Source organism: Myotis yumanensis, unplaced genomic scaffold, assembly GCF_028538775.1.
Source record: "Myotis yumanensis isolate MYYU_CA2020_CCGP unplaced genomic scaffold, mMyoYum1.0.hap1 SCAF_2, whole genome shotgun sequence".
NCBI classification, from domain to species: Eukaryota; Metazoa; Chordata; class Mammalia; order Chiroptera; family Vespertilionidae; genus Myotis; species Myotis yumanensis.
Genome location: NW_027223753.1, coordinates 214,948,695 through 214,962,782, shown reverse-complemented (window position 1 = coordinate 214,962,782; position 14,088 = coordinate 214,948,695). Strand labels below are relative to the sequence as shown.

At 58.8% G+C, this 14,088-nt stretch overlaps 1 protein-coding gene across 2 annotated transcripts; it reads left to right on the top strand.

The window, feature by feature from the left end:
- The first annotated feature begins 3,864 nt into the window (after positions 1-3,864).
- KCNE2 (potassium voltage-gated channel subfamily E regulatory subunit 2) lies at positions 3,865-12,169 on the top strand. 2 transcript variants are annotated; one of them, XM_070403686.1, is made up of 2 exons: positions 3,865-3,939; positions 10,954-12,169. In XM_070403686.1, exon 2 carries the CDS (start codon positions 10,961-10,963, stop codon positions 11,330-11,332), a length of 372 nt encoding a protein of 123 aa, XP_070259787.1. In that variant the 5' UTR covers positions 3,865-3,939; positions 10,954-10,960; the 3' UTR covers positions 11,333-12,169. The 2 variants fall into 2 exon arrangements, with proteins under 2 accessions (XP_070259787.1, XP_070259786.1); XM_070403685.1 differs by lacking the exon at positions 3,865-3,939 and adding an exon at positions 7,513-7,637.
- Positions 12,170-14,088: the final 1,919 nt, after the last annotated feature.

The following is a 14,088-nucleotide window of genomic DNA, read 5'->3' as shown; positions in this document are numbered from 1 at the left end:
GCCAACTCTCGGAGGAAGTGGCCACGCCCTCCAGAGCCGCGGCTCCAGGGGAAACAAGCCCAGAGCCAGGTCGGTGCGGAGGCCGCCGGTGCCGCTGGCCAGGCGGCGGGCCTGCACCTCGGTGGGATCATTCTGACGCGTCTGGGAGCTCACGGCTGGTCGGCAATTGGGAGTTAAGGTCCAAATGGTGTTGGCTGGTCCTGGCTGGTGTGGGTCAGTGGGTAGAGCGTCGGCCTGGGGGCTCTGCAGTGGCCATCACTGCCTTCCAGCCCAGAAACAAGCCCCTCTCCCGGGCGACCCCCTTCTGCCCCTCGGCCTGAGCTCTGAGGGGAGCAGGGTCGGGAGGCCCCCCTCTTGCCCACGGAGAGGGGGAGCGCTGACCGCGCCAGAGGGGCCTCCTCGTCCAGGCCCTTCCAGGCCTTGTCTGCCGGCGCTACAGCCACACGGCTTGTCTCTGGCCATGGCAGCCGAGGCTTCCCGGAGCCCAAGCTAAACACAGCTCGGCGGGCGCCCAGGTTGCTTCTCACGGGCCCCCGGAGAACTGCAGCCCGCGGCCAGGGGCCCACCTGCCAATTATTACAGCTCATTCTGCGCTGCCCCAACTCCGCAGCTGGACAGAGAGGCCTGTCTGCCGCTGGGGAGGGGTGGGGGCTGGACCGCGGGGCCCTGAATGCCCCTGTGTGTTCCCAGCGGCTCCTGGCAGCGGTGCCCTCCTCACACCGCGAGGCTGGCATCCGAGGTGACCAGCCCGCCTCCTGCTCCGAGTCTGCGCCCGAGACCAGGGCTATGGCCGTCAGGGCTGCTCCGGCTCCTGCTCAGCCACTGCCCCCGCCCCCCCCCCGCCCCCCCCCCGCCCCCACCGAGAACCCAGTGAAGAGCTTTGTGTTTATTTTCTCCAAAGAAGAAGAGCAAAGGAGGCTGGGCTGGAAGCGGGCGGGGGGGGGGGGGGGCGTCTTCTGTGGCCTCTTCTGCTCTGACCGTGGCTTCATACGATCCGTGGATCAGGCGGAGAGCAGTCACCCTCGTCCCCGCAGCACCCTCTGTGGGGGCAGGGCCGGTCCAGCCAGGTCCTGCTCAAGGTGACCTTGAGTCTGTGGCTCCAGGCTCTCTCTCCTTAGCTCCTCGGGCCTCCTGCAGTGATCGATCAGTTAGTCCATTCATTAGCTCCTCCGGCCTCCATTGATCGATCACTTCATCCACTCATTAGTCCATTCGTTCCCTAAGCCGGGCGGCCAGGCAGGGCTGGCCCTGGGAAGAGGGTGTAGTAAATGCAGGTCCTGCTCTCCGAGTCGAGCAGGAGAGGGGACAGGGAGCAGGTGGTGACATGGTCATTGTGACGCTGTGGCCAGGGCTCGGGCGATGCCCAGGGAGCCACGCCAGCGCCCGGGATAAACCCCTCTGCCCTCAGCAGGGGCGAGTTCCCCTGAGAGGCTCCACCCGGGGCATGGTACCCACGGCAGCAGGGCCTCACCCCGGACCGGCGGGAGGTGCTGTCCAGGTTGTTCCTAACATCCTAGGAATTTTGCAAGAGTGACCTCCGGCCCTGTGGCCCCTGGACGTGTTCCTCCCAGGGCACAGCAGGATGAGCCACTTGCCAGCGTGACTGCCACGTGGATCACTGTGTGTGCCCGGCTGACACTGCGTGTGCCCGGCTGACACTGCGTGTGCCCGGCTGACACTGCGTGTGCCCGGCTGACACTGTGTGCCCGGCTGACACTGTGTGTGCCCGGCTGATACTGTGTGTGCCCGGCTGACACTGTGTGTGCCCGGCTGACACTGTGTGCCCGGCTGACACTGTGTGTGCCCGGCTGACACTGTGTGCCCGGCTGACACTGTGTGTGCCCGGCTGACACTGTGTGCCCGGCTGACACTGTGTGTGCCCGGCTGACACTGTGTGTGCCCGGCTGACACTGTGTGCCCGGCTGACACTGTGTGTGCCCGGCTGACACTGTGTGCCCGGCTGACACTGTGTGCCCGGCTGACACTGTGTGTGCCCGGCTGACACTGTGTGCCCGGCTGATACTGTGTGTGCCCGGCTGACACTGTGTGCCCGGCTGACACTGTGTGTGCCCGGCTGACACTGTGTGTGCCCGGCTGACACTGTGTGCCCGGCTGACACTGTGTGTGCCCGGCTGACGCTGTGTGCCCGGCTGACACTGTGTGTGCCCGGCTGACACTGTGTGTGCCCGGCTGACACTGTGCCCGGCTGACACTGTGTGTGCCCGGCTGACACTGTGTGCCCGGCTGACACTGTGTGTGCCCGGCTGACACTGTGTGTGCCCGGCTGACACTGTGTGCCCGGCTGACACTGTGTGTGCCCGGCTGACACTGTGTGCCCGGCTGACACTGTGTGTGCCCGGCTGACACTGTGTGTGCCCGGCTGACACTGCGTGTGCCCGGCTGACACTGTGTGCCCGGATGACACAGACCTCATTCCCAGGGGCTCCCTGCTGGCAGAGGGACGTGGAGGTGAGTGACCACTGCGCCCAGAGCTGGGAGCGGGGTTTTCCTGGGGGAGAGGATGGGACGGCGTCTGCAGAGGAGTCTCGTGGATCGAGGCCATTCTCGCGAGGCCAGGGCAGAGGTGGGGCGGCCCCGCACGTTCCTGACCGAGTTTGCAGGCGTGTTATTGGGCCGGACGGCTGCCGGCTCTCAGACAGGTGAACCTCGCTGTTGGCCCAGTGCTGGTGGCTGATGGGAGCCCCGTGTTGGAGCCAGTCTTCCCGGTGCTGCTGGGCGGGACCACAGCCCACAGCTGTGCTGGGCCACGGGCTGTGGAGGGGACAGTGCCAGCTGCTCCCTCTTATTAGTATTATTTTTTATTTTGTTAATCTTCACCTGAGGATATTTTTCCATTGATTTTTAGAGAGAGAGGGGAAGACAGAAACATTGATGTGAGAGAAACACATCGATTGGTTGCCTCCTGCATGCGCCCCCACTAGGACTGGGCTGGGAAGGAGGTATGTGTCCTTGACTGGAATCAAACCCGGGACCCTTTGGTCCTCAGTCTGACACTCTATCCACTGAACCAAACCGGCCAGGACTGGCTGCTCCCTCTTAGATGGAAAACTCCACCCCCCCGGAGCCACAGACACAAAGGGTGTAGCTGTGACTTCCGCGGCTCCCAGTGCGTCTCCGACATGCCTGCCATGGGAGATGCTGGGCCAGAAAACACGTCTAAAACTTCATATCTGGCCCGGCCAGTGTGGCTCAGTGGTTGAGCACGGACCTATGAACCAGGAGGTCACGGTTCGATTCCTGGTCAGGGCACATGCCCAGGTTGTGGCTCGATCCCCAGTAGGGGGCGTGCAGGAGGCAGCCGATCAATGATTCTCTCTCATCATTAATGTTTCTCTCTCTCCCTCTCCCTTCCTCTCTGAAATATATTTAAAAATACATTTAAAAAACAGTTCATTCCATTAAAAGGAAAAAAGGAAGTAGGCCTGCAGGCTTGCTCTGGGCTGGTGGCCGTGGGAGCTGCGGTGAGGAGGCCCTTGTCATCCTGCACCCAGAGCAGACACTGCTCTGCGAGACTTCGGGAGCCAGGCCCTGACGGCGCTGTGGGGACACACTGTGGTTGTTTTGGACACCGCACCCTCTGGTCTATATTGTCTTTCTCTGGCCCTGGCAGATGGAACCTCTTGTAAATACCCTGCCTCATCGGGCTCGAAAGACCATCAACTCAAAAATGGTCATCAGTTCTTCGGAGGGGACAGCAGGTTCCTGGCCAACTGTTTTCTGGACACTCAGCTGTGCTCTGTCCTTCATCACTCACCTGAAGCAAATCCTTTGCCTGCTCAGTACAGGGCACTGATTGTGGATACAATGTTGCTGATGATGGATACAGTGTTGCTGATGATGGATACAATGTTGCTAATGATGGACACAATGTTGCTGATGATGGACACAATGTTGCTGATGATGGACACAATGTTGCAGGTGGGTCCCTAGGGCTGATTCCTCTTGAGGGACTGAACTGTTTATGCCTGTTGATTGGAAACTCATTTCTCCTCCCCCAGCTCCCAGCAACCACCATTCCCTCTCTGATTCTCTGAATTGGACTGTTTTAGGCGGCGCACATAACCAGATCACACAGTATTTGTCTTTCTGTGACCGGCTTGTCTCACTCAGCAAAGTCCTCAAGGCCGATCCGTGTGGTCACATGTCAGAATTTCCTTCTTTTTAAAGGCTGAGTGGTTTCCATTGTATTTGTGTACCCAGTGGAAATGGCGGGTGAGCGTGTGGACACTTGAGTCTGAAGAGGAAGGGAGAGGAATGGGCTGGAGTCACCTGTGTACAGTGGACTTTTAAGAGGTCAACTCTATTGTGGAATAGTTTACCTGAAATCACATGTACCCATTTTAAGTGCACAGGTCAATGAGTTTTCACAAATGTATACACCTCAGTAACCACCACCACAATTAAGGTAGAAAAAGCGTCAGTAACTCCAAAAAGTTCTCTTCAACCCTCCTTCCCCACAGGAAACAGCTGATCTACTTTCCATCGTTATAGATTTTGAATACTTTCGTCCTTCCTGGAATTTCTAGAAATGGAATTATAGAGTATAATCTCTTTTGCGTCTGACTTCTTAAAATTAATTTTAGAGAGGGAGGGAGCGAGAGAGAGAGAGAGAGAGAGAGAGGTGAGAGAGACACATCGCTCAGTTGCCCCCGTGCATGCCTGCAACCAGGGATCGAACCTGCAACCTAGGTATGTGCCCTGACTGGGAATCAAACCTGCGACCCTCCAGTTCACAGGCCAACGCTCCAACCCGCTGAGCCACACCGGCCAGGGCACGTGGGTGAGAGCCATCCGCATTGTTCCATGTATCCTTAGTTTGTTCCTTTCTGTGGCCGAGGAATAGTCCGTTGGACCGCTGTACCGCAGTTTGCTTACCCCTTTACCTGTTGAATGATATTCAGGTTACTCCTAGCTTTTAGCTCTTGCAAATAACGCTGCTACGAACATTTATGCGTACGTCTTTGTGTGAACGTACTTTTTTAGTTATCTTGGGTGGACACCTCACAGTGGGGTAGTTGGGCCCTGTAGTACCTTTCCAAGAAGCTGTTAGCCAGTGGCTGCACCGTGTTACCCCCACAGCGGTGTGGGAGCTTCCGGGTACCCCACAGCCTCGCCATTGCTTGGTGTCAGTCTTGTAAAGATTGAGCGATTCTAGCAGGTGTGTAGAGGACCCTGTTGTGGTTGCAAGTCCCATGTGCCTATGAATGATGATGCTGAGCCATTGAGGAGCATGGGACGAGGTTTGAAGACAGCTGAGTACGAATGGAAACAAAAAGTTATTTTAACTCCGTGAAAAAGAAAGCCTGGCACAGGATGGTAACTGCAGCTCACTCCGTGGTCACCAAAGGCCACTTCCATCATGGTCACGTGTGAGCTCTGCAGCGGGACGCCCTGATCTGTGATGTAACGGCGTTGGAGGTGGGGCGGAGGGCGGAGGGTGCAGGGCGCAGGGTGGAGGGCGGAGGGCGCGGGGCGCGGGGCGCGGGGCGCAGGGCGGAGGGTGCAGGGTCACCAGCGGGGACCGGGTCAGGAGACCGCAGGCTGTCTCCTCGCAGGACCGGCTGGAGGCCGAGAGGTGGTGACCGAGGTGGCGATCCCCGCGGCCGATGCAGCACCCTCTGCCCCGCCGCTGAGCGCTCCGAGGGTCGGGCCTGCGGCTGGACCCTCAGCAGGGCCCTCAGAACAGCAGCCCCGCAGCCTGAGGACGGCCTTCTCTTGGGGAGGAACGCGGGGCTTTGTCGGCGCTGGACACCGGGCTGATTAACATCCAATTTCAAGTCCACACGCAGGCGCGGCTCCCTGGGCAACCGACGTGTCCCTACGTGGGCGGAGGAGCTCTGCGAGGGGGCTGCCATCGGATCCTCAAAGGGACCGTTGGCCCTGGCGTCCTGGCGTCCTGGTATCATTGATGTTCCTCTCTCTCTCCCTCTCCCTCTGAAATAAATAAAATATATTTTTAAAAAATAAATGGAAAAAATCGAAATAAGCCATTCAGGAGCTCCTCTTGCCCAGGCTCTGGAACCTTCTCCTTGGCGAGGTCTGGTCCCGCTGGCCTCTCACTGCGCTGTCTTCTCGCTGATTTCCCTGTAAAATGAAAGCAGCAGCGGATGCGTGGGGGCGCTCACTCTGCTGCGTGCAGGTCTGCGCTCTGCGTTATAGACGATGGCTCATTTCATCGTCTCATTTCATTCTTACGATGAGGCGGGCACGCGGATTCCCTCCATCTCACAGACGACGGGTCCACGGACCAGGGTCGCTGAGTAACTGGGCCGCCTGGTCTGTCACCAGGATGTATCGCCTTCCGGTTCTGCCTCTACTTCCCCAGTGCGCACCTGCCCACCGCTCGGGTCCTCGCCTTCGCAGGGGGAGATTCTAGACGTGAAGTCCAACAGCCCGGCTGCTTTGGGAGGAGATTGGGCTCTGTTCCCGCTCCCACCAGCAGGTGGCGCCGTCTCCCCAGCGGATTTCCGGGCCTTTTGACCCTTTCGGCGGGATTAGACACCAAACCCTTCCTTTCCGGCTGGGTCGCCTTATCTTGTCCGGCGAAGGCGATCGAGCAGGACAGCGGTGCCCAAGGAGCGGGTGCAGGGTGCCCGTGACCCTGGCATTTGTGTGCGCGGCACCCGGTGCATTAGCTACTACAACGTGTGGACAGTTACGTCCTAGCCACCTTCCTCTTGCTGGCCGCGCCCCTCTCCCCAAGTGGACTTCGGACCACAGTGTTCAAAGCACCGTTTCGTGCGGAAGTCCAGCTGTGAGGCCAAGTTCCCTTTACGCAGCGCCATCGCGGAGCCGCGGCCCCCCGGGACCCCCGGGTGACTTTGCTGGCCTGTACCTCCTGCAGCCGCCTTTGGGATCAGATCCAAATCCTGGCTCTTCCTCCACGTGACCCGACCGCCTGACCCCTCTGTGCCTGGCGAGGACTGCCCAACACAAATACAACAGAGGCTGGAGACGCAGGCGGTCAGCACCGGCACGGGGTGGCTCTGGTGAGCCTCGCGCTGCCAGCGCACGGACTCCACTCCGTAGAGAAGGACCTCTGAGTAAATAGTTAGCTCAGCTCTTTCGCGGGTTCGCGTGCTTTGCTGGACTTGTCCTGTCTCCTCCGTGCAGCGCCTCCCTGTGGTCAGTTCCCATTCCATCAGATGCCATCTGGCTTAAGGGAGGTGGTGAGAGCAGGGGCGCTTGCCTCCAATCTTCTGGCCTCCTCGTCGACCCCCACCCCCGACCCAGGGACAGCACGTCCGTCTCAGCGCTCTGGGGTGCTCGCCCTCTGCCCGGCTGCCTCGGGGTGTGCCGTGGGCCACCTTCCTGGGGGATCCCTGTGCCAGGCATTGTCCTGGCGGAGCTGGGTCACGGGCCCGAGAGGGAACCTGGCACTTCTGGGCAATGCCAACACTCCACGAGGCACACCCACTGGCACCAGGGTGAGTTCCCAGCAGCCGTGTTTAACTTTCCGCACAAGATTAGATTAAACATTAGGGTTCATAAGAGCCCGACGTTGCCACTGCACTTGGCAGGGGCGGCTGAGGGTTCCGCACAAGCCGGAGGGCTCGGCAGCCACAGCAGGACGGCCGGCGCCCGGCTGCGTAGCAAGGGTCCCCCGCACAGCGTCGGTAAGCACCTTTCCGTCGCAAATGCTTTCTCGTCCTTTTATTTGAGGAATTAAGTAACAGAGCTCTTTCCCTTTGCCAGAAAATTCTCGAAGGAGCGATTGTTAAGAATTCCTCTCTCTCTTTCTCCTTTTGTGGGCAGTGTTTTCCTTGTGTACTCAGTAATTTCATTTTGTAAGATTTTCTTTTTCTTTTTAAATCCTCACCTGAGGATACTTTACCACTGATTTTTAGAGAGAGTGGGAGGGGGAAAGACAGAGAGAAACATCAGTGTGAGAGAAACACATTGACTGGTTGCCTCCTGCACACCCCCCGGCCAGGGCCCGGGCTGGGGATGTGCCCGCAACCAAGGTACGTGCCCTTGACCGGAATCGAACTTGGGACCCTTTGGTCCGCAGGCCAATGCTCTATCTACTGAGCCACACCAGATTGGGCCATTTTGTAAGTGTTTTATGGGAGTTTCATGGAAATGGAATCATACCTTTTTCTGTCCTTTATACACACATGAAAGACACTGCTGCCTTCTGTAGGCCCAGGTGATGCCAGCGGTCCCCCACCTTTTAGGAAAAGAGGACTGTAGACTTGGGGGTCAGTGGGGGTCACTTCCTCATGGTGTCAACAGCCCGTGTGGAGTCACACACACCTGGGCAGGCACCGCGGGACACAGGGGGCCGCTGTGTGTCCTGAGATGGGGAATGACTTGTTGGTGTCCACAGGCTCCAGCCGCGGTCCTGGTCTCCCTTCTGCCCAGCTCAGCTGAGCAGCCGCCGACGCTGGATGGGGGAGCTGCCGGCCTGTGTGGGCTCCGCTGGGACAGGGCGGGTGCTGGGAGGTGACGCTGTCTTGTCCTGGCAGCCGGCATGCGAGCCCGGTGGCCTCGGACAGGAGACGGAAGCTCTGAGGCTGCGGCTCTTCCACCTGCCGCAGGGCCAGGTCGGTCTCCGTCATCTGCAAGGCCCGTCGTGGTGGGGTTTCCAGTATGTTTGTATCGATTTCAGAGAGGAAGGGAGAGGGAACATCCATGATGAGAGAGAAGCTTGGACCGGCTGCCTCCTGCACACCCTCTCCTAGGGATCGAGCCCCCAGCCCAGGCCTGGGCCCTGACCAGGAATCTGAGACCTCCTGGTTCACGGGTCAACACTCAGCCACTGAGCGGCCCTGGCTGGACCATTGTGGTGTTTCTGTTGTTGTTGTTTGGAGCAGAAATCCTTAGTAAAAATATCTGAAACACATAGGCCCACCCAACCTGGCTGCGCCCTATGAAATTGCCAGTTTCGGCCACTTTAACCTGTGTCAGTGGCAGTTACGCAGGGTTTAAGAGAACATAAACAATGGCCTAAGTGCACACCTGTTAGGCAGTCTCCTTCGAGGGGGAGTGTGCATTCCACATACGGCCAGTGCCTCGGTCACGGAGTGAGTGGGTGTCAGACCTGGCACCCTCCTTGCATGTTTGCGCGTGTCCATCGGGAAGCGGCCTTCGCACGCGGTGCCTGGGCCCTTTCCTGGGATCTCGGAGCAGACACCCGTGTGCTCAGTGCTCCCACGGGGTCCACCTGGGACTGGACGTTTCCAGCCTGGCCAGGCCGCTTGGGCACTTACCCCGAGGCCTTTCCCTGCGGTTGGGTCTTATCAGAAAGCACCTCCGGGCGGCCCAGCGTGTCCCTGCAGGAGAGCTGGCCGATGAGCAGGGTCCGCCGGCGGGTGGGTGCGCTGCCACGCCCGCACCTTGAAACCCCTGGGGCGTCCGCACTGAGGTATTTTGTTGCAGATCCTAGGATGGGCTTTAGGGGGCCCAGGGGGCCCGGAAACTGGAGGGAGAGCTTCGTATGTACATATGTACGCTTTCCGGGAGAAAAACAACATGAAATGGTTTTCTTTTCAAGGGATCTGCAAACCCTCCTCCTGCCCTCTCCCTCCTTCCCTCCCCTGCAGGTACGTTGGGAAAAGAGGACTGTAGATTGGGGGTCGGTGGGTGTGGCCGTGGTTTCTGGGTGCTTGCACAGGACCCGGGAGGGGAGCACTCACTCACCACACCCTCAGGGGGCGCTAGGCAGACCCCCGCTGGGTCCTTAGGGGTTTTATGGCCCGAGAGGACCTGCAGGTCCCTGCTCCTCCCTGGCCCGGGCCCTGGTCGGCGGCGTGTGCAGGAGGCAGCCAACTGATGTGCTTCTCTCACCTTGATGTTTCTGTCTCTTCCACTCTCCCTAAAAATCAATGGAAAAATATCCTCGGGTGAGGATTAACCAAACAAACAAACAAAGAAACAAAAGCAGACATTGGCGTGCAGGGCAGAGAGGGCGGTGGGGCCCAGGAGGGGGTGTGGAGGAGGCTGGCGTCATCAGGGTGATGCTGGGGGCGGGGGGCGGGGGGGGGGGCGGAGGGGGGCAGGGAGGCAGTGAGACAGAGAGAGAGCTGGTTTGAGAAGAGGATGGCGTCTCAGGCTGTTTCTCTGCATCCTCGCCTGAAGCACGTCTTTCAGATACGGATGAACTCGTCACCTCTTTGCTGCACTGGGGAGAGCACTGCCTGGACCGAGGGTCCGACACACACGCCAGACCCTGTCAGTGTCCCTTCCCGCCTCCCTCCCATAATCCTCCAAAGCATGGGGACACCGGCCATCGCGGTAGCAGCTGTTACAACAAGGCATTGTGCTGACTCCTGTGAGGTTAACAGTCCATCTTAAAGCAGAGTAATGCGAGAATATTGGTGAACATTGGAAACATGAGAAAAGTGTAAAGAAAAAAAAGAGTTTTAAGTATGCCACCCACTGTTAACATTTCAAACTATTTATTTCCAGTCTTTTTTCCATTTTCACATGCATGCATACATTCAATTACATATATATTTTATTTGTTTGTTTGTTTGTTTGTTTGTGTTGATCTCAGAGAGGGGGAGGGCAGGGGAGAGAGAAAGAGAAACACTGATCAGTTGCCTCCTGCACACAGTCCGACTGGGGATGGAACCCAAAACCTGGGTGTGTGCCCTGACCGGGAATCGAACCCGCCACCTTCTGGTGTATGGGACGACGCTCCAACCAACCGAGCCACGCCAGCCGGGGCTAGGTACATGTATAAGTTGGGGTCATACTATGTACAGTGTTATGTCCCCCGTTATACTTTTGGCAAATATCATGCACGCAACCGGTGCACATGAAAAGCTTAAAGAACTGAGTGTGTGCTCGGTCCATCACCAGCAGGCTAGGGAGGAATCGTATCACTCCCCTCAACCCTCACGCGCCCCTCTGTCCATCCCTTCCGCAGCCGCGTGAGGAAAGGACCCCTTTTCACTGTCCGTCCGTCTCCCCGTTGGTCTCGCGCAGGAGCAGCATGCCCGCCCTGGCCAACCTGACGCAGGCCCTGGAGGACGCCCTCAGGAGGGTCCTCGTCGGGTACATGGACGCATGGCGCCGGAACACGACCGCCCAGCAGGAGGCCCTGCAGGCCCGGGTGGACGCCGAGAACTTCTACTACGTCATCCTGTACCTCATGGTGATGATCGGCATGTTCTCCTTCATCGTGGTGGCCATCCTGGTGAGCACGGTGAAGTCCAAGCGGCAGGAGCACTCCAACGACCCCTACCACCAGTACATCGTGGACGACTGGAAGCAGAAGTACAAGAACCAGATCCTGAGCCTGGAGGAGGCCAGGGCCACCGTCCACCAGAACCTCGGCGCGGAGGGCTTCAAGATGTCCCCGTGAGCCTGGCCGGCGTGGCTCGGCGGAGAGAGCCTCGGCCTGCGGACCGAAGGGTCCCGGGTTCGATTCTGGTCCAGGCACGTCCCTGGGTCGCAGGCTCCTCCCCGGCCGAGGCCCTGGTCCGGGCGAGTGCAGGAGGCAACCAATCGATGTGTCTCTCTCACATGGATGTTTCTCTCTGTCTCTCCATCTCCCGTCCACTCTCTCTAAAAGTCAATGGAAAAATATCCTCGGGTGAGGATTAGCAAAAAACAAACAAAAAAGGTCTCCTTGACAAGCGAGAAAGGGAGCCGACCTCAGACGCCCGCCCTGGAGCCCCCAAACTCCCTGCTCAGGAGACACCTCGCCGCTTGCCGTCTGCGGAGACGCTGGGGAGACCGCGTGTTGTGTCCCCGAGGCAGGCGGCGTGTCGCGTCGGTGCCTGGCGCTTGCTCATGGGAGGGGTGTGCTGTGTGAGGAAAGGAGAGATTTGCAAAGTGCTGAGTTTTCCTTCTCCTGTCACGTGATTCTGTCTGTGGCTAATTCAGCTGGTAAATAGGATGTGTGACCCGGATGCCGAGGTTCGGAATGCATCCCCTGTCACTGGGCTGACGGGAGCATCATTGACGCACTCGGAGCGCGAGTCCCGATGGAGGCGGCAGCGCCGTGGGGTGACAGGGGGTGCATTCCTCCTCCTGGCATTGAAGTTGCTCGGAGTCGGACGACAGCCCACCACAGGGAAGGAGAATTGTGAAGAGCTTCCCGAGCAAACATTTCTAAATGGTTATTTAACGTCCCGCAGACAATGAACTCGCTGAACCTCTACTTAGTATGGAAAAAGCAATAAAGGCACGACACGGCTTCACCAGCCTTTTCTTTTCACACAATTTCCCTTTCCTCTCCCTACAGCGACTGCCTGTACTTATGTTTGCAAAGACCAGGGGACAGACAGTGTCTGAGCTGCTGGGGTCTGTCGCAAAGCTCGACAGCAATCGCTTCACATCACAGAGTGTGAGGCTGGGGGCAATCCGATCACCACACGCGTGTCAGACCGTGTCACGTGCAGATGCCGAGTCTGCCCTCCGCAGATTAGGGGCCTTCGCTCATTCATTTCAGAAGCGCCCTTTGCCCTCTGTCCACTCACGTCACTGCCCGACCTCCGCAGAACAGAGGGGACAAGACCCCCTGAGCGGGAGGCACCCGCCCAGCAGGGAGGCAGTCAGACCCGGAAACATCATGATGATAATTGATGGTCACAGCAGAGCTCCTCACAGAGCGGGCGGAGCTAGAGCAGGGCCGGGGGCGGGCCTAAGGCAGGCCACAGTCCCCTCTCTCAGGAGCTGGGGTAGGAGCTCTGGGAGACAGATGCCTGGGGCGGCTGCATGGAGCTCCCTGCCTCCTGGCTCCCCCTCCCCTCCTCCACCCCCACCGCTCCCCAAGGCAGAGCAAGGCAAGCAGGGCCTCAGTCTCAGGGCAGGAGACAAAACTCAGAGCAGGAGCCCTCCTTCCCACGCGCTGGCTTGTGGGGTGTATTCCACCTGCAACATCGATTCCTAAAAACGAGCTGCGATTTTGCTCCGGAGGCAGGACAGTTAGCTCAGGGGGCAGAGGCCCCGGGCTCCATCCCCGTGGCTGACACCGGCCCCTCGCTGCTCCCCTCCCAATTTCCCGGGGCAATAAATAGTTGAGACAAATAAAACTGGTCTCAGCCAGAGATAGCAGCTACATTGACCTACACGACAGTCTGTTTTATTTTTGTGTTTTTTAAAAAATATATTTGTATTGATTTCAGAGAGGAAGGAAGAGGGAGAGAGATGGAAACATCCATGATGACAGAGAATCATGGATCGGCTGCCTCCTGCACGCCCCACACTGGGGATGGACCCCACAACCCAGGCATGTGCCCTGACCGGGAATTGAACTGTGACCCTCTTGGTTCATAGGTCGACGCTCAACCACTGAGCCACACTGGCCAGGCGTCTCCTCCTTCTCGAGTGTGCACTCCCACTTTAAGAAACCTGCTATGCTCTGCTCTGTCCCACCCTTGCGTACTTTCTTGTGAGGTGATAAGAACCTGGACACTGTCGCTGGGTTGAGGCCTCCCTTGGCCTCCCTGGGAGCCTCAGGCATCACTCCCGGAGCGTTAACTCCAATGTCAGAGAAAGCCACGACTGTTCCGAGAGCAAATGTGGCCAGTGGCTTCCTCCTCCGAGCAGCCTAGAAAGCTGCTGCACACAGACGTTCATGCCAACGTGCCCGCATCAGTGACCCGGCTGCAAAGCTGGGCCTCGGGTCTGGACCCGACAGGGACGCCCAGGTCTCCCGCAGGCGGCACGGTGCTCTCTGCGGACCCAGCGCTGGCCAGGCTCCTGGGAGCCCTCTGGTCACAGGAGACCTGAACAAACACGAGGAATGCGGGGTCTACAGGAACGCAGGGTGTGCAGCTGTGGAGACCCTCTGCCCCGTTTACCACTCCGGCCCGGTCCCAGCAAACCCAGACTTGCCACCTCAACCCGGAACTGGAAATGCCAGTTCAAACAACTCCCCCGCCCCCTCGGCTTCAGGAGTGCCCTCCGCTTGGTCTCCCAGCTCTGGGAGCCCTGCACCCACTTACTCCCCAGTGTGAAGTGATTTGGTCAGGAAGCAAGGCCGCCCTGAGGCCAGGCCCAGAGGGACTCAGGCCCCGCCTAGCAGGGCTGCTCTAAACCTGGACAGAGGCCTGCATCTCCCGGTGTCCGCTGCCTCCTCTGTGAACCCTTTCTGGGCTTGTGATGAGACTT

Bases quoted from the DNA above. Each gene is read 5' to 3' on its own strand.
- KCNE2 (XM_070403686.1), top strand. From the start codon at position 10,961: ATGCCCGCCCTGGCCAACCTGACGCAGGCCCTGGAGGACGCCCTCAGG.